The sequence below is a fragment of the Rhinolophus hipposideros genome (genome assembly GCF_964194185.1).
Source record: "Rhinolophus hipposideros genome assembly, chromosome: 12".
Classification (NCBI taxonomy): domain Eukaryota; kingdom Metazoa; phylum Chordata; class Mammalia; order Chiroptera; family Rhinolophidae; genus Rhinolophus; species Rhinolophus hipposideros.
Window position 1 is genome coordinate 11,456,512 of NC_138058.1, and position 26,791 is coordinate 11,483,302.

General features: G+C 49.3%; 1 protein-coding gene across 6 annotated transcripts in view; it reads left to right on the forward strand.

The window, feature by feature from the left end:
* CRACDL (CRACD like) overlaps positions 1 to 26,440 on the forward strand; it is a 112,047-nt gene extending 85,607 nt beyond the window's left edge. For 5 of the 6 annotated variants that reach the window (XM_081069699.1, XM_081069700.1, XM_081069695.1 and 2 more), the window contains exons 6-10: positions 3,666 to 3,893; positions 8,552 to 10,211; positions 23,400 to 23,587; positions 24,593 to 24,737; positions 25,584 to 26,440. In XM_081069699.1, coding sequence (XP_080925825.1) covers positions 3,666 to 3,893; positions 8,552 to 10,211; positions 23,400 to 23,587; positions 24,593 to 24,737; positions 25,584 to 25,726 — 2,364 coding nt within the window. In that variant the 3' untranslated portion in view covers positions 25,727 to 26,440. The remainder of the gene's footprint in view (positions 1 to 3,665; positions 3,894 to 8,551; positions 10,212 to 23,399; positions 23,588 to 24,592; positions 24,738 to 25,583) is intronic. The other variant, XM_081069696.1, reaches the window with a different exon arrangement.
* Positions 26,441 to 26,791: the final 351 nt, after the last annotated feature.

The following is a 26,791-nucleotide window of genomic DNA, read 5'->3' on the forward strand; positions in this document are numbered from 1 at the left end:
GTATGGCTTTTTATATATTTTGGATATTAGGCCTTATCAGAGGTGTTGTTTACAAATATATTCTCCCATTCAGTTGTTTGCTTCCTTGTTTTGTTGACAGTTTCTTTTGCTGTGCAGAAGCTTTTAGTTTGATATAATCCCCATCAAAGTCCCAGTGTCATTTTTTAAAGAAATAGAACAATAAAAAAAATCATCAGATTTGTGTGGAATCACAAAAGACCCCGAATAGCCAAAGCAATCCTAAAAAAAAAGAACAAGGCCTGAGGTTTCACTATTCCTGACTTCAATTTATACTACAAAGTGGCAATAAGCAAAACAGCATGGTATTGGCATAAAAACAGATACACAGACCAATGGAATAGAACTGAGAACCTAGAAAGAAATGCACATATGTGTGGGCAGACAATTTTTGACAAAGGAGCCAAAAACATGCCATGGAGAAAAGAAAGCCTCTTTAATAAATGGTGCTTGTATAATTGGAAAACCACATGCAAAAGAATGAAACTAGATTGTTATCTGTCACCATATGCCAAAATTAACTCAAAATGGATCAAAGACTTAAATATAAGGCCTGAAACAGTAAATTGCATAGAAGAAAGCATAGGTAGTAAACTTATGGACCTTGGGTTCAAAAAGGATTTTATGAATTTGACCTCAAAGGCAAGGGAAGTAAAAACAAAAATAAATGAATGGGACTGTATCAAACTGACAGGAATAATCTCTATACTTGCATTAAAACATATAAGGGACCTTTATGTGAGACTACATTCCCTTCTGAGGCAGTGTCCTTTTTCAGGGGACAGTCCCTACATCAGAGCCAGTCTCTCTAATAGTGCCACCCCTCTGGCCTGCCCCCCTCTAGTTTAGCATAGGCTACTGGGTACCTGCACTGTGTGGGGCTCCAGGGTTGTGGAAAAGCAGGTAAGCGAGATGCACTCACACCCCTGGGAGCCTGCTCGTTCCTGTATCTTGTTCACCGCCTCCTTCCTGGGGAGACTGTTTTCATGAGGGCTTACTAAACCATTGTGAGATGCATAAAATTATAGTCTTAAGTTAAAATGTAAACTTGAAACCACCTCACACCCATTGGGATGGCTACTATCAAAAATGATAAAAATAACAAGTGTTGACTAGGATGTGGATGTGGAGAAATTGGAGCCCCTGTGCCCTGTTGGTGGGAATGTAAAATGGTGCAGCCATCATGGAAATCAGTGTGGCAGTTCCTCAAAAAGTTAAAACTAGAGCTACCATATGACCCAGCAATTCTGTTATACTTCTGGATATTTATCCAAAAGAATTGTAAGAACGCCCCCAAAAGATATTTGTACACCCACATTCATAGCAGCTTTATTTACTATAGCTAAAATGTGGAAGCAACCCAAGTGTCCAGCAGATAAATGGTTAAGCAAAATGTTGTCTATGTACACAATGGAATATCATTCAGCCTTAAAAAGGAAGGAAATCCTGTCACATGCTACAACATGGATGAACATTATGCTAAATGAAATAAGCTAGACACCAAAAGACAAATACTGTATGATTCCATTTATACAAGATGTGATTAAATAGTACGGTGAGGGTTTAAATTTTTAAAAATCTATTAAAGTAAAAGACACATTGCCATTAATCTCCTTTAAAATACTCCCCCTCGCTTCAAACATACTTATCCCATTGTTCTTACCACTTTCTGAAGCAGTTCTGGAAGTCCTGTTTCATTAGTGTCTTTAGTTGTGCTGTTGTGGCTGCCTCGATGTCCTGAGTCAATTCAAAACATTTTCCTTTCATGGCCATTTTGACTTTGGGGAAGAGTCAGAAGTCGCCCAGTGCCAGATCCGGTGAATAAGGTAGATAAGGACATATCATAATGTTTTTATTTGACAGAAATTGCCATACACCAGAAGTTATGTGTGACATGGAGCATTGCCATGATGGAAGATGATTTAGGGCACACTTTAAAACAGACCTTCTTTCAACTGTAGCTCACACCCGACTGACTGCATCGAACAAGTCAAAACTTGTCACACACTGTTACTAAGGTTCAACGCACCGCTTCCTGTATTGAAGATCCCTGCCTTTCCGTTGGATGGCACTCGGCAGCAGCATTCACCGTATTTTGTGATCACAACAGAAAGGCTCCATGTTGCACATCGCTTCTTGTACAGCAATTTCTATCAAATAAAAACATTCCAGTATGTCCTCATCCACCTTATTCACTGGATCTGGCACCGTGCAACTTCTGGCTCTTCCCCAAAATCAAAGTGACCGCAAAAGACAAACATTTTGAATCGATTTAGGACATCAAGGCAGCCATGAGAGCACAACCAAGGACACTCATGAAAGAGGACTTCCAGAACTGCTTCAGAAAGTGGCAAGAATTATGGGATAAGTGTGTTCGAAGTGAGGGGAAGTATTTTGAGGGGAGTATTAATGGCAATGTGTCTTTTTACTGTAATAATTTTTAAAATTTAAACATTCACCATATTTTTTGATCACACCTTATGTGAAGTACTTAGAGTAGTCAAATTCATAGAGATAGAAAGTAGAATGGTGGGTGCCAGGGACTGAGGAAGGAGGACGGGGAGGTAGTTTTTAATGGATATAGAGTTTCAGTTTCACAAGAGGAAAAGTTCTGGAGATGGATGGTGGGGATGGTTGCACACTAATACGAATGTACTTAACACCACTGAACTGTACACTCAAAATGGCTAAGATGTTAAATTTTATGTGTATTTTACTACAGTAAAAAATAAGGGGAAATAAACAACATTGGACAACCCACGTAAACTTGACACTAACATTGAGCACCTGGTGAGAATAGAAAGTCCGTTGGGTTGCTTGTAGGTGGCAGGGTTGTTACCAAAGCCAGCACCTCCCAGATTCTCTCTGCACCTCAGTCCTCATCTGGGTAGAATTTGCTCATGGTCCCAGTGGGTGCCCCCTCCATTACTTTATGCTGACAGTGACTTTGCAGGAGACCCACTTAGACCCCACTCGGTGGAGGAGCTTGCCAAGTTCAGTGGGCAGGGTCTTAGGGTGTTGCCATCATTCTTGATTGATTCTTGCACGTGTTGACCAGAATCCCCTTCTTCCCTGGCCATACTTTTGCCCTTGGCTGCCAGTCACTCTCTGCTGCGGTGTAAGCTACTGAAATATTGCAACTTAACAGATGGTAACTTACAGAAGCGACAGAAACCTCCTAGAATGAACAAGCACAGCACTGGTGATAGACTGCTGAGTGGTGGGCTGCGCGCATTCTGTACCTATAAGTCACACCGTTGGGCCACCCTCTCAGCTTCCAGAGATAGAACCACGCCCAGCTCTGCCCTTGGAGAAATAGGGCTGGTCTGTGTCATCAGAGAAACCAGCTCTTGTCTGAAGCACCTGTGCCAGCTGCTGTGGGAGGGTGAAGGCAGCTATCCTGCTGAGGACGCCTGGGATGTCAGGTTGTCTGGGTGGCTTTGGAAATGAATGGTAGGTTTCCAGGGGTTAGCCCAGCCCTGAAACCTCCCAGCCATTATTCTAGGACCCTCCCTGTTGAGAGTCAAATGTAAAACATGTCCTCTCGTGGGAAGACAGCACGGTAAAAGGAGAGAGTTGAAGTGTTAGCTACAACCGTTCTGTCTTGGGAATTAATGCTTGCTGTGTTTGCTCCTTGTCTCATGAAGGTCTCTTTAGTTTCCTCGTCCCGGCCGCCATCTCCAGACCAGCTCTCCTCCAGGCACTTGAATGACGCCCCCGTCTTCCCCCGGACCTTGGACAGCAATGTGGCACCTGTGGCTGATTTCAGTTATCCCCCAGAATTCTCCTCCTGCCTGGACAATTCTGCAGCTAAGCACAAGCTCCTGGTTAAGCCCCGCAACCAGCGGTCGAGCAAAATGAGGCGGCTGTCTTCGGTAATTTGGCTTCTTCCCCACCGCCAACCATCTGCCTCTCTCCCCTCAGGGTCCGGTGCCCTCTCTGAGCGACCCCTATGGCCCCACTTACCCGCTGCAGGAGGTGGCATTGCTTGTCTTTTCAATGTAAATTAGATATATCTCTCCCCTGCATAAACACTCCATTCATTCATTCATTCATTCATTCTGCATATTTACCAAGAACCTGCTCTGTGCTGTGGGTCCATTGCCTTCCCACTGCGTTCAGTGTCCAGTCCACACTCCAGGCTCTGCCTGCCTCTCAGATACCCTCTCATTCTCTCCTGCGACACACTTTGACCTCCTTCTGGCTTCTTGAGCTGTCCAGGCTGCCTTTGACCCCAGGCCTCATACCTGCTGTAGATGCTCTCTCTTCTCCTGGCGACTCCTTCTCAGACTTGTGGTCTCAGCTCAGAGGTCCTCTCCCCACAGAGGCTCACCTGAGCCACCTTCCCAATACCGTGTTCACTTCCCTCCTGGCCCTGGCCACACACAGAAGGGACCTTTGGAGACGGATGTGCTCACTTGTTTCTTGCCGGTCTTTTCTGGGACCTTGTCCCAGCTGCACTTCCAGCACTTGGCGCAAGGCTGGTCACAGAGCTGACATGCAGTACACGTATGTTGAATGCATGAATGAATGAACACACAAATGAATGGGTGAGTGAGGGAGGAAGAAACTGACCCACTAGAACGCCTTGGATGAGAACCTGCTTAGTAGCATGGGAATCATGCCCCCTCTAAGGATGCAGCCCTCTTTGAGAGTGTTGCCTGGGGCAGGCGTCAGCTCCCAGTTCTGGGAGCCAGAACTCACTGGTTGAGTACTTTGACCGCATGGTACCCTGGGATTGGAGGTCCACATGGGGTTGGTGCCTTCTCCCCTGCCTGGTGGTGCCCGCAGGGAGGCGCTTAGAGGCAGGGTGTGGGCCAGCCTGGCCCCAGAGCATGACAGTGCTGAGAAGGAGATGCTCACAGACCAACATTCTCCTTTTCCTCAAGACAAGATTCTAGGGTGTTGATGAAGTACCCAGGACAAGTTAGGTGCTTCCGCTGGTGACAGGGGCCCAGGGTCTCTCAGGATGTCAGGGACGTCCTGAGAGAGGGGAAGATGCTTTGGAAATTCGTGCCAGAAGGCTTGACGTGAGTTTTAAAAGGTTGACTTTTGAGGAGACTGATGCTAGAGAAAGAAGTGAGCTGTGGTTACGTTCAGGTTAACATGCTCTCGTGCAGCTAGGGACAAAGGGACGTATGCACATGCTGACCCATCCAGTGACAGTTAAAGGTTCTGAGCTGTGGGGACTTGGCACGGCCCAGTAACTCTGACCTACCTGTCCCTCTGGCTGAGTGGAGACACAGGGCAGGGACAAAGCCACCTCCCTCTGGCCTTCAAGTCTGGGCTTTATTCCCACAGGGGTGTCTTTTGTCTTGGCAAGGATACATGTAACCAGCCACTGCCAGGCCAGGACTTGGTGGCAGAGGGAAGCCTGGCTGTGACCCCAGGGGGAAGTGCAGCACCCCTTCGTGACGCCCCCTGGGCAGAGCTGTGCCCCGCCTTCTCCCCTTTTGAGCTTGACTTAGCCCTTGAACTATGTTATTTAGAATAACAGGAAATCTGATTTCGTCTGTCTGGGTAAACAGTCTTTCCTTGATTTCAACTGCCATTTGCATGCCTTCCCCTCCTTTCCCTTCACTTCTTGGTGGGGAGCAGGATGGGTATGTAAAGTTTATGAAGATGTCTCTGTTTTCCTGACTGGGCAGAAATATCTGGCTGGTGGTCCCCAGGATCACTGTTGGGTCCTCAGTTGGAGGCCTCTGTCCATCAGTGTCCAGCGCCCCTTTGGCCCTTTGGTCGTGAGGTCCCGCCTCCCAACCATGAGGACCTTCCTGGTGCATTCAGATGTCCTTGTCCTGCTCCACAGTGGTGAAGAGCCACCACACTGTCTGTCTGCTGTCCTCCGACCCTGGGACTTCTGTGGGGGTTCACTGCCCTTTGGGCTTCACTGGACAGTGAGGTCCATGTATCCCCTGCTTTTCTAATCCCTCAGAATATCTGGGGTTTCTTTCTTCATCACCCACTCTCTCACCTCTCACCCCCAGGCCCAGACACCTCCAGAGTCCCCACTTTAGTCTCTTCCTCTTGCTGCCCAAGTTCCTTCCTCCATTTGGGCAGAGCAATTGTTCATGCCCAGCCAGATGTCTCCGGCTCTGACACCAATGGGGTAAAGTCTCATCCACATCATCTAGGCTTTGAATCTTTTTGGAGCTCTAGAAGGAAAAAGGGGGGGGGGATACTTTTCTTACATTAAAAACCCAATCTTGCATTGTTAAAAAAAAAAAAGAAAGAAAAAACCTTGGCTATAAAGACAGTGATATTTATTATGATTTTGAAAAATACATTCAAGTGTGTGTTTGGCTGAATCTGTGTGCCCCCACCAAAGCAGGGGTCAGGAAAGACAACCACAGGTTGTTGTCTCAGCATTTTACCCTGCTGCACAGAGCCGTGCCCTGTGTGTGGCTCCAGCACCAGAAGTGGGACGCCCATAAATGTTGACTCTAACATCTCCCCACACCAGCTGGTCCTCATCCCAACCAGGCAGTGCCGGGAGCAGGGAATATTATGAGCTCTTGGCAGCACGATTAAATGACTTGCCCAGGGTTGCATGGCCAGCAGAGCCGCCAGCTTCCAGCCCTGAGTCCCAGATGGAAACTGGCACCTGCCCTCACCCCAGCACTACTTGTCGGCAGTGTCCTCTGCCCAGAGATTATGTGGACTCCTCAAGACTGTTTCTGGCGAGAAAAGGTAGATGAGCCACACTAGTCTCCATCCCAGAGCAGGCTGACCACTGGGTCCTCCCCTTCCACTTCCTCTGGGAGGGGTCCAGGATGCCAAGCTGTGGTGAAGGCCCAGAAGAGGAGTGGAGGGGAGGCAGAGATGGAGTGGGCATACGCATCCTTCCTGCTGTGCCCAGCCAGGAGCCCAGGCTGAGTCAGAAGCTGCTCTGTTCCCTGCAGAGCCTCTGCTCAGCGGCCATCCCCTGGTGTCCGTGCCCCACGCCAGCCTTCGTCCGGTCCGGCCGTTCATTAGAACCTCCCCGGAGGTGCCAGTGGCTCAGCTTGAGGTGTGTCTGGTCCTGAGCTCTGTGCTGACTTCAGTGTGAGTTCCAAGCATTTTAAAATATGACCCACATCCCAAAGAGGTTTCAACATCAATGATTTCCTGTAACAGCTAAAGGCCAGTAACGCCTTTTGTACACAGCTTTTGAAAATTCTTCTGTTGGCTTTCCGTGTATGTCTTCCTCTTTTCATACCATGAGGAACAGGATTGTGCTTCTTGGCGAGAGATTAGGTATTGTTCAGACACCCCAGTTACCCTGTGTTCTGTGAGCTAGGAGATGCCAGCTGGAAAATGTTAAAATAACATTAACAAACAACGAAAACCTACTGTAAACAATCCTCGAGTGTTTCCTAAAAAGGGGGAGGAGACAGCTGCACTTATGCAAGAGCCTGAGCAACTCTCCGGGTCTCATGTCGTGAACTTTTCACAAAGATCTGCCTCAACACCCTCAAACATTAGGTCATTTTCACATATTGCTTTTGAATGAGTCGTCATTACCTTTTCTGCCCAAGAGAGCCGGCACTGACTTTGTGTATGGGAAGGTGGATGTCACTAAGTCAAAATCCCAGAGGCACTGCAGAAGAAAAATGCTACAAGGCAGTGTAGCATTTACTGTCAGGCCAGTAGAGCTTCAGGAGACAAGGGAGAGCCATAAGCCTCAGGGAAGAGGCAAGGCTTCCTGTCGGGAGTGGACTTTGGGGCTGTCTTGGGGGTGTGGGTAGAGCACCCTGGAGGTGTGAGGGGAGAGGAAGGAGCTGGCCAGCCACTCAGACCCGGAGTCTGGCACATACAGTGTGGGGGCTTCGCTGGACCTGAGTAGGGAGTGGGAGAAACAATTTCAGAGGGAGAACGGAAGACTTTAAATTTAGCTAAGAAGTTGGGACTTTATCCTGTAAGCTATGCTTTGCTACTGATCCTCTGACGTGATATGAATTGTCTTTTGAGTAAACCAGTCTGTCCTTGTGACGAGGGCGCAAACCTAGGGAAGGAGCATTGAGGTGGGAGGCTGGCTCTGAGGCAGCCCAGGGTCACGGAGCACCAGCTTTCCACAGAGCTGAGAGGCAAAGACAGGATGGACCTGTCTGAGCTCCCTGTTCTCTGGCTGCAGAGAGAGAATAATAGTACTTTCCTCCCTGGGATGACGAATCAAGGAGTAAGAGTAAATGAAGTAACAAGTATAGAGCACAAAGCATGGCAGAGCCCCGCCTGGCATGGGTCCCTTTCCTTTGCTTTGCTTTGTAAAGCAGTGTCCACTGGTTTCATGGCTCAGCCATAAGAGCCTTAGGCAACATGTATTTCGAGGGCATAGCTGCTACTATCGTGCTAAGAGCTGAGGTTGTGAGGCAAGAATCCAAATAGACCAGTAAGGGAGGCACTAGGAAAAGACGCCTGTATGTGAATATCCAGTCCAGTGCCCACTTCTGGGACATACTGCTGCCTTTAAACCATATGAAGAAAATGGGAAGATCACAGGCTTCTTAATATTCAGTGTAAAGATGCTGTCTTTTGTCCTCTTCATCTCTCATAGCGGGCACAATCTGAATCCCTGAGCGACCTGATCTGTACCCCAGAGGAGGAAGAATATGATGAGAAGCCATCACCCACAGTCAGCTCGGAAGACAAGTCCACTGCTGGACAACAAGACATGGTCCTGGACAGAGGCCCTGAGCCCAGGGGACCGGCCACCGTGCTGCCACCTGGGGGGCCCCGCGCGAGACGGGCGCGCCTACAGCACTGCCCGGCGCTCAGTGCCAGTGCCGAGGAGGAGAGCACCCCAGGGGACAATCCCTTGAGCCTCCTGACCACCCCAGAGGTCACGGAGCCTGAGTCAAGCCCAGCCCCCTGCTTAGAGTCCCCATTTCTGCCAGAAGGCTCCCTGCACTCTGACCCCGACAGCGAAAATCAGAGGGAGGAGCTGTCCCTCGCAAGCACATGTCCCTCAGCGAGGGACATGGCTGATGAGGTGTTTTGTGCTTCTGAAGACACTGAGAGTCAGTTATCTCCCCACATCCCTGGGGAAGACATGACACCTCCTGGGCCCCGCCCTGGCACCCCTGCAGAGACGCCCTCTGGTCCAGACAGGCCAGACCACAACGAGCAGAAGGAGATGGAGCTGACGCTGGCAGTGCCCAGTCTCGAGGGAGAGGGGACAGAATGTTCCAAGGTTCCTGCCCCAAACCTCCCAGCCCCCAAGAGCTGCTTGAAGCACAAGGCCCTGGTAGCCAGCAAGAGCCTCAGCGTGTCCCCCACTGTGCCCACCTCGGAGTCGCCTCCAGAGGAACCCGCCCCCTGTGGCCTGGACAAGGAAACCACCCCACTGGAGCCTTCCCGGGCCGAGCTGGCTGAGTCCCCACAAGAGGGACCCGAGAAGGTGGTACGGGAGCAGAAAATTGCAAGAGGTGGTGGCGAGCCCCGGAGTGTGAAGAAGTTCTCCGTGTCCTCCGGCCGGGTGTGGCCACGCACAGGCCACAGAGAACGGCTGGGACACCCTGGCCCTTTGGGCCCTGCTGCTGCCCCCTCTGCTGTCCGGCTTCCCCTGCTGAAAAGCAGCCTGGCCTGGAGGAGCGAGGCCACCCTCGATGACCTGCAGGTACCTCCTGTGCCCCCAAACCGAAAACTAGACCCTCAGGAGCCACCCTCACCAGCTGAGTGTGGCTCTCAGGACCTTGGGGACAGGGTAAGCAGCCAGGCTGGGCCGGGCCGGAGCCCCCAGGATGCAGAGAATATGCCAGCCACCAGCGACCCCCGCCCCGCTGCCCAGGAGCCACCCACGTGTGGGGACAGAAGCCCCTTCCCTGTCAAGCTCCGGTCCACGTCCCTGTCTTTCAAACATAGAGAAGTGTCCTCCCCGGAAATGAAAGGAATCAAGAGGTACAGTGCTGAGGTCAGGCTAGAAAAGGGAGGACTGACTCTGCTTTCAAAAGAGGACAAGTGTCCCATGGGGAAGGCCCCCACTACTCGGGGGGCCAGGTCCCCAAATGACCAGGAGAAGGGGAAGGCTCGGTCATCAGAGCAGCTCGGCTCCAAGCCACCCCTGCCCAGGAAGCCACTTCTGCAGGCCCTCACCCTCCCGTACCCGCCAGCGTCCCCTGATGACAGCCCCGGAGAGCTGGACAAAGCCGTGCTGCCCTCGGGCCCCAGAAAGGAGAGTCGGACGGCGGAGAAAAGGTCGCCCCGCCAGGGAGCTGGTAAGAGGCTGTTTGAGAAGGGACGGGACGATGGGGAATCACATTAGTGGGACTAACTTGCTGGATGGCCACCAAGTATGTAAATGCGTATTTGGGGTAAAAATCTTGTTGCAGGGGAATTGGAAGAAAACGTCATAATTCCTCGTGGTGCTCTCACATGTTTGATTAAGAGTTACAGATGGAGAGTAGAGAAGGGGAGACAAACACCAGGGTTTGTTGTAAGTTCAGAGGCATCAGGAAGTTGTCCACACTCATTCTGCAGGGTAATGTTCCCTGAGAGGAGCTGGATCCCTCAGTAGGCCACTCCCACGTCGCTCCACTGTTTGCCTCGAGAGCTCAGCGAGGCCCAGAGCCCAGGACGTGTGGTCTGCCAGGGCCTTCGCTCTTCTTGTTATAAATGAGGCATCTGGCTCTCCTGTCACTCAGCATCCTCTGACTTTTCCCCTGCAGGAAGCATTTCCTCCTGTTTTATAATCAGGCTGCCAGAAGCACCCCATATATGGCTCACACGGCCTTTGTCAAGTGTGAGCCCCTTAGAGGGTGGGCGTTGGCTGCCTGTCCCAAAAGGGAGCGGTGTAAAGATTGGGGCAGAGTGCAAGAATGTTCTAAAGCATCTGTCTTCTGAAATGAGCAGAGATAAAACCCATGGCTCTTCTATGTTGTAGACATTTGTCACTTTTTATTGATAGTGTTTCCAACGAAATGAGCAGCTTGTGGGAAATGGGTCTTTGTAGTGGAGCTAGCAAGCCTTTCACTGGTCCTTTCTATCATTACTGGAAAGCAGAAAGTGAAACTTCCCTAATGAATCATGTACATGGTGACGAGGGCCCTGGGGGAACAATGTTCCATGGCAAATTGTATTTTATTTAACAACAGCAAAAAACTTTCAGCGTATTTTAGGTGGCTACTCTGAGTCTAGGACTTCACCTAAGCACTGCTTTATGGGACAGAAAGGAAATAAAACCCAGTTGTTCTCTTAGGAACCGCCCCCCAACCCTAAAAGCAAGATGGAGGACACACACACAGAGGGGAGTTACATGAAACAACATGAAGACAGATTTGAAGAAGTTCTAGTCTTTTCCATCTCCCTCCTAGGAAGTTAGTAAAAGTGCAGTAATAAAACGTGTTTTAAGATGACACCCACAGATGCAGGCAGTTCCAGGCAGACGTGCCAGGAAAACGCCCCCAAGGCGCATGTGTGGCCTTTCTGATCTGGGGCCCAGCTCAGCCGTGATTTTTTTGCTAGTGCTGCCACTCCGTTAGGACAATCAGTGAGGGAGTCCTGGGGAAGGTTTGAGCTGTTCCTGAGGGTCCAGCCCAATTTGCAGCCAGGTTATTGAAGTCACTGCAGAGTGATTCACAAAGTATCCAGTTTAAATAGTGAGGACGGAGAGGGAGGAGGGGGCTTGCCCTGTGCAGGTAAAACCCTGACATCAGCGCAAGCACCGTCCTCCTTCATGACCTAGAATTAAAAACGTCCCTCAAGGGCTTGCAGGATGAATGGAACTTAAACACAGGACCCTCAGGTTCCCAGTGTGAGCTGGGAGAGAAGCTTCAGAGAGGAGAGCGGAGAGCAGAGAGCAGAGAGCGGTGCTTGGCACATTAATAATTCATAGTTTCCCAGAGGTAGGCTTTGTTTATTGTCAGATGCCTAGAATGGCCCCTAGTTAAAGACCTGATGTTTTTTTTTTCTTTGATTTATAAAATACAGTATAGTATTTATATATTAATGGCTATGCTTAAATAGTAGAAGATTATCTTGTCCATCTATGTTGATTAACATCGTCTAAGCCACAGAAATAACCAGTTCAGATGAATTCCAGAGTGAAAGAATCTAGGTTACTTTATGGGGCATGGGTAGTGATTTTTCATTTCAGTGCAAAGAGAGGAGAGAAGAGTTACCCGCGTTCTGTTGGGAACCGACCCTCCCAATGGGGGTTAATATTGGAGGGACAAGTGCCAGGACAGGCTGTGGCTGCTATGTGGTCCCACCCAGGACCGTGGGGCTGACCCAGGATCTCAGGGTCCATGCTGCCGGACCCCACCAGTGAAGGAGCCTTTCCCAGACATTGAATCTGCTTGTGGCTAAATTCATTGTTTCTGCTATCACCCTCATTGCTCCCAAGTTGTAGCAGATGAAGACAATTCAATTCATGCAAAACATACAGATCATAAAAGTTTTAATAACGGTATTACTCACTTTTCCAGAAAGTCCTAATTGTTGCTGTAAATTATCTTGCGGTGGCAGGCATTTTTCCCAGAGCTCCCAGGTAGGCTGCCATCTCCCCTGTCCCCAGCCCTGCCAAGGGTACAGATCATAAAATCAGGTTATCGAGGGGTCCCAGATGGGTGCAGGGTTCTGCCTGGGGGACTCAGGCTGCTTTATCCCCAGCACTCCTACTTACTCCTCCTGTCCTCCACACCCCGTCTTCTGGATGGCACGGAGAAACCACTCAGTGGGAGAAGTGGGAGGATTAGATGGTCCTTGCAGTAGACAGAGGAGTCCGGCTTGCCGAGGGGCCTGGGCCTCACAGGGCTGCCCGGGGGGTAGTTACTGCAAACCCAGTGTCCTGTTTGTGCTCATCAACCACAGGACACCTGTCACTCTGTGGATATGCCGTAGCAGGTGAACAGCCTGGGCTGCTCAGACTTGTTCATGGTGCAGGATGTCACCCACCGTCCCGGGGGGCCAACCCAGCCCAGAGTCTGCATTACAGCTTCCTGCGTACAGGATTAGAATTTGAACACAGCAGTTGGACATTCTCATGTAGAAAAATGGTAAAATACAGAAAGGAAAAAGCAATCACCTACGAGCCCACTCTGTAGGTGTTGTCCCTGTTGGCCTTTCCATCTAGTGTCTCTTTTCTCTGTGTGGGTATGTGTCATTTATTTCCTACATAGTTTTGATCACGTGTTGGGTATTTTGGACAGTAGCTGGACAAATTGCCATCTTCACCTGGTGCCTCATTGGATAACCAGCCTCAGCCTCCAATCCAAGCTCAATACCTTTAGAGGGGACTGGTGACACAGCGACATACCAGGTCCCAGACCCTCTTTTTCTAGACTCTAGAATGCACTCATTTCTCCATGCAGTCTTCCAGCAAATATTTCAGGTATTCCTGCCACAGCACTGTGTTAGCCCCAGAAGGTAATCGGGAAAGCATGAGGGAGCTTCCCAGCCCCAGGAGGTGGCAGCTGGATGTCACAGGGGAGTGTAGATAGATGCCTGTTTTTGTCTGGATGTCAGGGACAGTTTCTGAAGGAAATGAACTCAAATACACTGTCCCTTAATGACACAGTTATTTCAGTGTGTTCAGCCTCATTTGAATAGAATACAAGGGGGATGTTTTTGGTATCACGCTAAAAATATATTCATATGTTCTGAATTCTTAAAACTGACTTTGTTCACCTCTATTTTCCTTTTCAGCCTTTTTCTTTCCTTCACAGTCCTTTCCTGAGTGAGTGTGGTCCACACTCTGGCCTCCCTACCCCACCTTCCCTCTGCTCCTGAAACCCTGTGTCTCCCCAGCACCCCCTTCCCCTTCCCCCCCCCGCCACCCCCCCCCCAGCACAGGACACATCATGGGTGCCCACCTGTTACCTGATGTTCTCTCTTCCCGGGACTCCCTCGGCCTCATCAGCTGGCTCCTAACCATCAGTGGGCAACCGTGACTTGACATCTCACCATTCATAATTCAATTTATCATTGTCTCGCCCACTCAGACCATTGTCTTTCTCAGTGCCCCCATCTATCCACACCAGTCAGAGACCTCAGGCTCATTAAAAATATTTTAATATGGAAAATACTGAATGGCAAAAAAGTTATAGGGAAAATTGCCTTGTAATCCTAGTGCTTAAACAATACCACAAAAAGGCACTCACAGGTCTGACCAAAGTAGAGTAAACACACTCCACCTTACCTCTCCCATGGATACTGTTTAAAACCCAGACCACATACAAGAGCAGATGTCAGTGGACGCTGGAAGGTAGACAAGGGCTGGAAAATGGAGCAGGGAGATCAGGGTACATACTTGTCCTCTTCATCTCTGTGCGATCACACGATTGTTTCTCGAGGATTAATGCTTAACAGTGGGTTTTCTGACTGACGGGGTATGTGGTTTTAATTTACTAGACAAGTAACTTCAAATGACCCTCCATAAAGGTTGAACCCGCTCACACTTCTTCGAGCAGGATTGAGACTATTTTTCCACCTGCTTATCAGCACCCACTGTTGTCACTCTATTAATTTTTTTTTCAGTCTGATGGATGAAAAATGTCAGTCATGTTTCACACCTTGGTCAGCAAGTCCTGGTCAACCTAATAGGAATCAGGTGTCTTTGTCCTCCCACACCCTGCCCCTACCCCAGCCCTCATCATCTTTAATCTACACCGACAACCCCTGCTTCCCTAACTCTCTCGTGTCACCCTCTCTCCCCAAGGCATGGGTCTAACTGTTGAGCTTTCCTCTTTTAAAAACTCTCAGAGCCTTCTTGTTATATAGATAGAATAAAATTCAAACTCCAGGGTAAGGCATTTAAGGCTTTTTAGATTTGGGCCAAAGTCAACATTTCCGCCTTCCTGAGTTCGTCTGCCACGCCTTCACTTCCTCTGACATCTTCTCCAGCCCCACCTCTGCCACCAGCTCCCCTCAGAACTGTGTACACACCCCTGCTTGCTCTGACCACACTTCTCCTTGCCCCTGAACTTGACCTTGAGCTCCCTGAGAACCTCGTGCGTGGGGGCTCCTGTGCTGCAGTTGGTGGTCCTGGGCTGTGCTCACAAGACCAGGGACAAGGGAGGGAAGTAAGCAAGGTACGGGGCCAGGTGGTGGGATCGGAGAGCCTGGGTTTGGACATTTTACTCTGAATTCCACCTCTCAGATCCTGTGAGATTGTGAGCGGGTGTGTTTCTTAACCTCTGAGCTGTAATTTCCTCCTTTGTAAAATGAGGTTCCTAGTACTACTTGGGGCAACCAAAGCATTTTCACTACAATGTGATAGTTTCATACACTCCAGTCCCATTTTCCTGAGATGTACCAGAGTAGCCTCCTCTGGGCCACATGGAGCAGTTTGTGGGAGTGGCAGGCTTCTGGTCCCGGTTCTGATGAAGGCGGCAGGGCTTAGATATAAGCCCCCAGAGAGAGCATGTGTGCACGATATTGTGGGGAGTCATAAACCACCACCCAGCACCCAGAGGAGGTATGTGGGTCCTGAGGGTAGAGAGGAGGAAAGAGAGTTCACAGAACATGGTCTCCGAGACACAGCTGTTCTAGGGCAGTGCTTCTCAAACTTGCAAGAGCTTGTGAATCTTGTTAAAGTGAAGGCTCTGTTGCAGTAGGTCTGGGGGGAGGACCAGACTGGGGTTCCTCAGACCACACTTTGAGTAGCAAGGATCCAGGCACGCTTTCCGACACAGAACCACTAGGCATATGGTGCTTTCAATGTAAACCTAACTGTAAATTAAATTTTAAAATTCAGTTTTTGGTCACGCTGGCTGCCTTTCCTGAGCTTAGTAGCAGCATGTCATTGCAGAAAGTTCTACTGGATGGTGCTGGTTTAGCTAACACTCTAGTTCAAGGCTGTCATTAATTAATTAATTAACTCTAGTTCAAGGCTGTCATTAAAGATGTTAGCAAGTAACATCTTTCTGAGACCCTGGAAGGCTTGGGCTCTTTCCAAAGGCTTGTGCTTTGTTGTCACAGCACTGTAATAGTTTTCACCTGTTTGTCTGTATGCTTATCCACAAATTCTACCTAAGAGCCACAGAGCCCTACCTAAGAGCCATAGAATTGGTGCTGTCACACCAACAAACAAAGCCAACCCCAAGTCCCCATTTGGGAAAAGACTTGCATCAATTCCTTGTATGGAGGCCTGACGAACCCCGGGCTGGGACAAGGACTGTCCATGTGCTCTGTGGGCAGGCCCTCGTACGTGCTGACACTGGGAAGCCTTCTCACTCCATCAGCCCTTTCAGTAAGACTGGATGAGCTATAAAACCGTGATGTGCTGGTGGTTATAGTGTCATGTTACTGATTGCGTTCTGCATGGGTGAGCGAGTGAGACGTTTCACACAGAGTGTCCCTGGTACGAGGAAGGAGCACAGTCCTGCCCTCTCTACCAGCTCTCACCTGTTAACGCTATACACACACTCTCAGGGACATTTAAAGCAACAGTGGCATTTTTCCCCCCTGACATGTGGGGTTGAAGGTTGTAAGAAAGGAGACATATAGGTCAAGGAAGGTGGGTTTCAGGGGAACTGGGTGAAGAGGAGCCCCCGGCCTCCTGTGTCAGTGCCTTCTGACTTCGGAGTAGGAGCAGTTGGGCCCTGGTGGCCTCATGCTGATAGCCGAGAAAGAGACTCTGAGACACAGTCACTGTCCTCCGTGAGAGCTCCATGTTCCATGAGGCTGTAAAGTGAGTCTGTGTTTAGAGAGCCAGGCTCCCTGCCCCTGCTGATCTGTGGCTTCAGTTATGGCTGGGTAGGGGGAATGGATCCAGGGGAGTCCTCAGAGAATGTGGGGAAGAGGAGACTGGGTGGATAAAGTGGGGGCAGCAATAGGAAAGGCAAGTGGGCCCAGGACCCCAGGGTGCATGTGAGGGCTACGGGAAATGAAGAGGACGGGAAGGGTCTGCCACCGGGGGAGGGGACGTCCTTGGGAGAGCCCGCACCTCCTCTGGCAGCAGCCTTGTCTAATCGCAGTACGGAAACTTGCCTCAGTTCTCTTTGTGGACAGGGAGCTAGGCTCTCCTGGTCGCTATCCAAGCAGAATGAGTCCTGATTATCTTAGGGTTGTTTTTTGTTAGTTTATTTTTATTTTTTATTGAAGAATGATACTCTTGCAGAGAAGGGCACAGATCACCTGGCTGCAGCTCAATGGATTTTCACACATTGAACACACAGACCAAAAAAACAGAATGAGACCAGTACCCAGAGCCACTTCTCATGCCCCCGTCCAGCCAGCTCTGGACCTCATTCCTGGACCATGGACCGTGCACCCCTCTATTCCCAGTTGTTTTTACAGGGAGCCTGTGTGCAGTGCGCTGGAGGATGCATTAGGTAAGACACGTCTTCCTCTCTGTGGTCGGCCTCTGCCTAGTGGGCAGTCACCTGGGACAGTCAGCTGTCGTCATTCACGCTAGTTAAGCTCTATAATGCCGTCATCAACACAGGTAGCAGACACTGAACCACTGCTCCTAGGGGACCTGCAGGGTGAGGTCCCTGCAAGCCTCCGGTCACAGGTTTTCCTATGCTCATCAATACCTAACCTGACCACTGTGCACATGTCTGCAAATGACCGAGAGGGGTCCCAGGGGAAGATTCGGGGCTTTTCACGAGTAGGCAAATTCTCAGACATGGAATCCGCAAACAACACGGACCGACTACTTGGTGAATGAACAAAGGAAGGAATAAGTTTCATTTGCTGGTAGAGCTGGGGCACAGCCCCTTCCCGTGTCATTACAAACAGCTTGCTCTGTGAAGAGCCCTCACCCACTCAAAACGCTCAACATGGTTTTGAGATAAATCCTTGCTCATGTGCGCTCAAAGTTGCCCAGGATCTACGGTGACGTCACACAGCCTGGCTCTGGACAGAAGCTGTGAAGAGCAGCTGCAGACTCTACCAGTAGGCATTGATCAGGGGCTCTCTGTGTAGCAGACACTGACAACAGATCGATAAATGCTTTAAAAAAAACCCAAAACAACTTTTTCATACAGGAAGTCTGACATAAATGCTCTGCCTGGGTGAGCCCCCTCCCCCGCCCCCCAGCCATCCTCTTAGTACTTACCAACACACCTCCTTGGCTCCCCAAACCAGAGCCATGGCAGAGGATCTGGAAGCAAGACAGAAACAGGAAGTCGCCCTGTTCATGGAAGCCCCGAGGCACTGTTCTGGCTTTAGCTAGTTGTGACAAGTGTGGGTGATGCACCCACTTTCCACCAGAAATTTTAGACAGCACGCTCAGGCCTCCCCTTCCACAGAGAATGTTTCAAAGGGCTGGGAATGAGCTGTTGACGTGTGTGTTTTTAAGATGACAGCCTAACAGAAATAGATTGGAAAGGCTGTGCCAAAGTGTTGACACAGCTCTGCTGGTCGTGGATTGACGGGGAACTTTTTCTCCTTCTTTACGTTTCTGTCTGCCCCCTGAATTTCTCCAGTGTGCATGAGTACTTTTATAAACAATGGAGACATTTCACGAAAGGAAAAAGATTCTTAAAAACTGCTGCTTCAGAAATGGAGGCATATGCCAAGTTTTGAAGAGGTACAAGAACCCTGCCACCCTTCTATGTGTTAGCTTCAGGCAGAGTATCTTTTATTTTCTCAGCCAAGGAGCAAGAAAGCACTGTAATGTATACTGCACAGCTCATGCCTATCTCTTGGACGGTGTTCCTGACGACTGCCAGCTTCCAGACACACAGCCAGCTTCCAGACACACAGCCTGCCATTTGGGGAATAGACCACCATTAGCATCTCACTGTCATCCCCTTAGCCTGTCATTAGAGGAGTTTTTGTGAATGAAAGAAACGGTGCCTTAAGGCTCAATTTTAATAAGCACCAAAAAAAAAAAAAAAACAACCAACAACCCATCACCAACCAGTAAGTCAAAATGAAGCAATAAGTGGGATGGTCAAACATCTCTAGAAATGGCTTCACATGAGGATTTTCTGAATGGCTAATTTTAGGTCTTCCTAAATACAAACGCCTTTGTTAAAATTGTGTTTTGAGGCAGAAAGAGGAGACAAAGAAGCATTTTCAACCTTGTTTACTTAATTAAATGCTGCGTCTACATTCTCCTGGAACTAATGACATTTTGAATATGTATAACCTCAGGAGCTATTTTATGGTGGAATCGTGACCCTGAACTTTCCTGCTGCAGAACTGTCACGAAGTAAGGCCTTTGGCCCCTGAGACCTGCCTTATCCTGCACATGTCCCGTGTCTTCTTCCAGCCCTTCCCTTGCCTTCCCCTTGTGGAGTATGGCACACACCCCACCACCCTGCAGTGGGTGCCAGGTGTGGGGTGCAGATCTGAGTGGCCGCCTAGGCCTTCTGCCACAGAGTACAATGGCTCATCACCCCGCTGTTCTGCCTGTGCACACCTGGGGCAGGGACGTGCCTGTAGGCTACCTGAGGCTCCAGATGGAATGTCAGGTCTTCCTGAATCATGGCTGGGAGCTGTTGTGGTGTTTCTCTCTCCTTCCTGGTGTGTGGAACCCTGTTCACCAGTCCTGTGCCTTCTCTCCCCATGAAGCTGCCCCTACACAGTCCCTGGGGAAGGATCTGGAAGGTAGCAGGCTTGCTCTGGCCCACTTGCCTTCCTGACAAGGAGGAAGTGAGAAGAAGAGTACACACTACAAGGAAAGACCACTGCTCGGGGAAAGGAAGTAGGAACCAAAAAAAAGAAATGGTTGTTGAAAGCCCTTGGCCATCTGCTGGGTATGCTCGGTGCCATGACCATTGTAAGTGGCCTTATCCCACAAAGGCCCAGCGTGGCCCAGCGGCGGTGCTCACTCCTTTTATGGGTCTGCCCACAAACACAGACTCGTGGGCACCCATGTACACACACACCCTGAAAGCATTGCTACCCCACCAATAGGCAGTGCAGCGAGTGACCCTTCTTTGCTTGCGATGAAATCTGCGTGTAAAGAGAGAAAACAGCCACCTCTGGCCAAGCTGAACCCCGTTGCCATGTTTACAAGACTGCAGTTCCCGTGAGCAAACTGGAAGGCAGACTATGATTTGCCTGAGGTATGAGATGTGGGCCTGAGCACGGGCCGCAGGGGCGCCAGCGGCCCCAGCCTCGGTCCACCCGTGGGGGCCACACCCTCCATGTAGGTAGGGTCTCCTCACACCACAGTGCCCAGGAGCACGGCATGCACCTTGCTTCCTATCACCTTCTCCAGTAGTTATAAATACCCTTGTTGGTTGAAGAGTGTAATCTGATTGCATGGCGTAGGAACTCAGCGGAGCTGCATCTTGTGCCCTCCTGGTGAAAATGACATGAGTGTCGCGTGCCCCACATTGAGCAGCAAGGGGGGCTGGAGAGCCAGCCAGAGCCCTCTGGGGATGCTGGGCCTGCCTTGGCATCTCACAGCTACCGTTCTGCCTGTAGATTAAAATCCGGGATGGACATTTTCTCTCCACACACACTTCGTCTTGACGGAATTTCTCAGAGTATTTTGTTGATTGATGTAATTAAGTTTTTCAACCCACAGTCAAATCCCTCTCTCCGGTCTGTCTGTGGTGAGGCAAAGATGCCCAGCAGCACACACTGGGCACTGCTGAGGGAACAGCTCAGAGAGTCATCTCGGGTCAGGAGAGAGCAGAGGGCACGACTAGTAGTGACTTCACTGAGTGTGAAGAAGAGATCAGAGAAATGAATGGAAACTTTTAAGAAAAGTCTTGGAAAATAGAGGCTATGGGAACTCTGTGAATAAGGGGGTAAAAACAAGGGTTGAGAAATGCAGACTTTCTATAAAGCATCCAACCACCCAGCCCACCTTCCGTATGCCAGGGTCTCTGGACCTGAAGTTAAATGTAAAATTCTGTCATTATTTAGCTACGATTAGAACAGGCTGGTACATAGTCCATATCATGTGTTCGTTACATAAATAAGAAGTTCTAATGACCAAAAGCATCTATCAGTGGGGCAGACGGTTGCTAGCAGTCACATCTAGTACCAATCAGTGGGATAAATGTCTCAGAAAGTTATAGAAGAATTAGAAGAGGGAGAGCATGTCCTGCTAGGGTGACCAGGACAGGCTTCATTCAGGAGGTGGCACTCGGGGAGGGCCGTGGTGGACAAGAAGGGATGATTTCAGAACCCAGTGTCTAATCCCTCGTCACGTCAGTGGATTGTGGCCACAGCCTCCCTCTACACTCCCAGTCAGGTGACTCCCCCAGCACCTCTCTCGGATCAACCCCTCACGGCTCCCCATAGGGACAGCTAGGAGACCAGAGGGACCCTTCTCAGTCACCCTGCCTGCCTGCAGCACCTCTGGACCAACCTGCAGCCGCCTGTGCCTCTCCCACCCTCCCAACTGGGAGACCCTCCTTGCCCCTCTGCTCAGCCTAGAAGGTTTGCCTCCTTCAGGTCTCAGTCGCGATAGCAGCCTCCAATCCTTCCTGCCAGCGTTAGGCTGTGTCTGCATAGCCTTTGTGAATTGTAGCACTTTCCAGTTTCCATCGTGGTTAATTGTTTGTACCTAGTCTCCCCCACTAGACTTTGAGCTTTTTGAAGGAACAATTTATTATTTATTTTTTCACCTTAGCATTTAACACAATCCTTGCCCATAGCAAATGATGGATGGATGGATGGGTGGGTGAATGGATGGATGGGTGGGTGGGTGGGTGGGTGGATGGATGGATGGGAGGGGGAGTAGCAATGTTGAGCTCTGGCTAAGAATAGAAAGTTGGGCTGGATTATGCATTTGGAAGTAATCCAAGCACCTCTGAGTATTGAAATCAGGAGTGGGACAGAGAGAACATTTGAGGAAGAAGAGAAAAAAGCTGAGGGTCTGAAACAAAGAGGAATTCCCAGATTTAGGAGCAAGAGTTGAGCAAGGATCTGGAGAGGGAACACCCAAGGGGGACAGGCCTCCCAAGAGAGCTTATGTAGCCACATCAGTGCTGCAGAGGCACAAAGCAACGTGAGAACAGGAAAAACGTCAGGATTTATGGTTCAGCGGCTGGCAAATAGCGCAGTGTTCATGTTGTGGCTGGGTCAGGAATTAGCTGAAGAGACGCAGGTAGAGGCCATAGGAATTAAGGGTGGAGGGGGACTGAGGGCTGGGCCTTCAAGGGGACGGCGAGGCTCAGTGGAGACATTTTTCCTTGAGCTGTGGGAGACCCAAGCATTTTGCAAAGCAGCAAGGAAGTCAGCGGCCAGGGAGAGCCTGAAAGGCAGGAAGGAACAAGGGATGAGTCAGAAATGGAGCAGGGTCCCAGGGGACAGTGGGGTGAGGACTTCAGGGAGCAGCCAGGAGAAGAGCGTGAGCCGTTCCCAGCTGCTCAAGCCAAGGAGAGGTCAGCATGTGAAGCCCAAGGCCCTTCTCAACTCTAGTGGGAGACTGAGGTTTGCAGGGCAGTGACTGCTCTCCCTCCTCCCACCTTGGTACCAGGGGACTGAGCGAAAAAGGACTCCAAGCTGAACTGGAGGCAGAAACAAAAACAAATATCTGTATACACCAGAGCAAGGGATGGCATGTGTCAGACCACAAAGAGTGATGACGCTAAGTCATCTTGGACATCTGCTGGACACAGGTACTGCGTTCCCTTGGCTGACTGAGGTGCACAATGGAGGAAGGAGACGATAGAGGGCCAGGTGCCAGGTGTATGGGGATGGACTCCGTCTTTGCTCTGTGTGGTGAAGGCAAACATTCTGAGGGGCTGGCTGGGGGAACATTTGGATCTAGAGAGAAGGCATTAATTCTTCTGAACCTGCGAGAAGCCACTTATGTCATCTGTAAGTTTCCTGGAAAACAATAAACTTGCTTTTTTCTGTGGATGAAGGTAATAAGTTCTCATCGTAAAAAAATAATAAAATACAGACGAGTTGAAAAGCAAGGGGGCGCGGGGAGGATGACCCACAGTTTTACCACCCAAAGGTAAGCACGGTGAATGTGGAAAAAAAATTCAGCAAAGCACCACGGTTTTAAAGGCACTATTTCTCTCCTCTGTAGGACGTTAAGGAAAACTACTGCGGCTGGTGTGGGTGTCACGCTCCACAAAGGGGAGGGTCTGCTTCCAGTTTTTAAAAGACAAGAGAACACTAATGTGTCTGCAACTTCCAAACAAATCAAGAGTCAGGTAGCGTGTACTAGTCCAACACGACAGGCTTATACTAAGGAAATCTTACCAATTTATGGCCTTGCTTTTATCTCATTCCAGAAAGTAGCCCACAGGAGGAAGTTGGCTCTAAATTGTGTGTATAGAAGCAGTTGCATTTAATTTTTTGGTGGCTCAGACTAGAAGAGCATAATCTCTTTGGCGCATCTTTAAATGAGAAAACAAGAGTCCCCTAGAGGAAAGTAACAGTCTCACCACAGAGGCTCCCAGACCTCCTCCTCCCTCCCCAGCACCCTCTGCCCCCCTGAGGCCCTGTACACACCGTGTCCTCTGTGTGGGAGAGGCCAAAGGTGAGTCTGAAGAGGGATTAGGACTGTTTTGACAACTGCGTGTTTCTCCCCACAGATAAGGGTCTGCCTCCCTCAGGAACGGGGCCTGGAGCTGAGGGCCAGCCTGGGCCACCCTGGATCGCCATCACTCGGCAGAAGCGGCGAGGGGTCCCAGAGCAGCCAGCCAACCAGCAGGACAAGCCTGGGGCCCAGACCCTGAAGTCTGAAACAGGAAAGCAAGTGAAGGTGCCGGAGAGAGCTCAGGTGAGCAAACACTTCCTGTCTCTGTCTACGCAGGAGACAGCTACCGGCTGGGGCTGGGGGCTGGGACCCCTTGAGAACAGTGCATCCTGCACGGTCATGGTCATTACAGAGCCCATGGCCTGGAATGGTGGCTGCTCTCTTCTGTAGCGTGTGCTGGGCAGTTAGGGAGGCAGAGAAGCTGGTGGATCACTTACGCGGTGGAGCTAGCTCTCTCTCCCTGCCTCCTAGGCAACATAGCATCTGGGGGAATGGAACAGGGTTAAAATAACTTCTCTGTTAGACGTGGGCGACCACGTCAACAGCTTCATCTCTGCTTATTATATGGCGGTGGACTGAGCCTGCTTTGGCTGCTATGCTGGCCAAACGCCCCACGCAGGGCTGCAGGGCTGGACCCAGGCTTCCATTTTGCACTCTGGACTGAAAGCAGCTTTCTCAAACCCAAACAACTGTGCTCAGAAGCAGGTCGAGACTCACAGCGTTCATATCCCTCCTCACAGCAACCACGATGAATCCATAGAGTCTTTCAACCGTGTGGGAAGTGAACTTGAGTCTGCAATGGGACCTGCTTCCCTTCATTTTAACCCAAACCTCAATTGTCCCCATGCCTCAAAACCTGTGTGCAGACTTAGGGAATTTATGAAACAAATAGTAACCTGTGATCCAGTTTGGGGCATCTGTGAGCATGCCAAGTATCCTAAAAACCTCAAAACTATTTCCAAACACAATTCATTCTGTCGTCCATCATCTGGGGCTGAGGCCAGGGGCGAGAACAGGGCAGAAGCCAGGACACCTATCTGTGCCCAGGAGAAAGCTCCATTTGTCTGAGCACCTGTGTTCTGCAGGCTGGATGTCAGTGAGTGGACAAAGCACAGCTCCCCCAGGAAAGCACCAGCGGAATGGTTCCCATTGGCAGAGAGACCTTATGGCTTATTGCTTTGAGTTGTGTTTGTCCCCATCTATACCTGTGGTGACCGGACAGCATGTATCTTTCTTGTTTCCTAATAGGAGCCCATGAAGCAAGCCGACTTTGTCCGCAGCAAGTCTTTCCTGATGGCCCCAGCTAAGCCCACTGTGGACCGGAGACAGGGGACAAAGCTTTGCCTCCAGGAGGGGCTGCAAAGAGGGATTTCCTTGTCCCATCAGAACTTGGGTATGAAATTTGCAGATCATCTCAAACGCTCTGAAATACATTTCTGGGTTGGGTCCTGCAGATTTGGTTTTCTTTTTGTTTTATTTTTAATTATGCCACGTGGATGTTTTTAAAACAGCTTTTATTGAGATACCATTACCGTGCCACAAAACTCACCTGCTTTCATTGTACAGTTCAGTGAGTACTGATTGACAATGAGTATATATATATAGTTGCCTAGCTGTACAAACATCACAATCTAGTTTTGGAACCTTTCCCTCACCGTAAAAAGCAGCCTCATGGCCATTTCCAGTCATTCACCGTTCCCCACCCCAGCTCCAGGTAACTGTGAATCTACTTCCTGTCTCCCTATATTTACCTTTTTTAGACATTTCTTATAAATGGAATCATAAAATATGTGTTCTTTTGTATCTGGCTTCTTTCACTGAGCATAACATTTTGAGATTTCGTCATTGTATGTATCAGTGTTTTTAAATTTCTTTTTAATTGTGGTAAAATACACATAACAAGACGTTAACATCTTAACTCTTTTAAAGCATTCAGTTCAGTAGTGTTAAGAATATTGACACTTGTATAGCCAGTCCCCAGAGTTCTGTAGTTTTATACTGGAAGTTTCTCTCTCCTCACTGCATTGTTGGCACTATTTGAGCCTGCCAATCAGTCTTTTTATCACAGAAGTTGTCCTGTGCTTAAATCTTCTCTTACTTTTTTATTTTTTTTTTGCACAGTAAGGATTTTATGAGACCATGGTTAAGACCTTGATGCATATTTTAAAGAAATGCAAGAGGCTTAAGTGAAAATCCAGATTCATTGCTCAGGTTTCTGTTTATTCTGTCTTCCTTCCAGCAGCTCAGTCTGCAGTGATGACGGAGAAAGAATTGCATCAGCTGAAGAGAGCCAGTTATGCCAGTGCAGACCAGCCATCCTGGATGGAACTCGCCAGAAAGAAATCTCAAGCTTGGAGTGACATGCCCCAAATTATAAAATAGGTTGACAGCGTGTTGATTAAAAAAAAAAAGAAAGAAAGAAAGAAAGAAAGAAATGTCCACCACCTTGATGGGTCACTTCGTGAAAAACAGCCACTAAAGGCAAACAAACTGTGAAACTTAAGAACGATTTTATCAACAGGTTATGGGAGGGTGAGCTCAGGGAAGAAGGAACCAGGCAAATAAGGAAGACAGACTCACAGCCATGGTCCTGGGCCAGAGGTGCCGGAAAACAAGAACTCCATTGAAAAGGGCCAAGAAGGAGGCCCCGTGCCCGAAGGTATGAATGCAAGTCTTTCAGAATCCCTTTGATCAAAGAGGCTGGGACAAGGAAGAAAATGGAAAGGAAATGTGGATGCCTAACTAAGAAGTGGCTGCAAGGCCAGAAGAGAAGGCAGTCCAGACTGTGTGTCGATGCCTGCACGTGAGATCAACTGGCGGCTCTGCTCGTTGTCTTGCCTTGGACCCTGTCTTCCCGTCTCGTGTTTACTATTGGGCATGACATTTATGGTAAACGGGGATGCCATTTCCAAGAGCAGCTATAAAACACTCAGTTTTCCTGAAGATCGTCACTTGACGAAGGAGCAGAGGGAACACGGCAGGGTGCATCCGTTCAGAGACTGTTTCCAGAAATAATTTTTAAACTTTTCCACTAGGCATCTGTGTCCTCAACCATTGCACAATGCATTGCCTGTTCAATAAAAGGTTTCAAACATGCTCTTGTCGTATGTGTACATGTTGTTTCTACTCACACTTAGAGAACGTCTTCCGGCACAGAGTTAAATGCAGACTAAGGAGTTTCACTTAGTTGATATCTCATTTAAAATCTCGATTGTGTTGATTTTGGAGTTTGGGTTTTTCTTAGATTTTTTTCCCCCAATAAAATCTTGATGTTTATATTTGAAAATCAGAAGATAATGTAGGGTTTTCTTTTTCTCCCCCTCTTCTCATCTATTCGGTACAACATACTAAAAATATGGAAAGGTTGCAATTCTTCAACATCTAATTAACCAGAATGACCTGTGAATGCAGAGTGTATCGCGTATATTTTGGGATCTCAGAATTGTA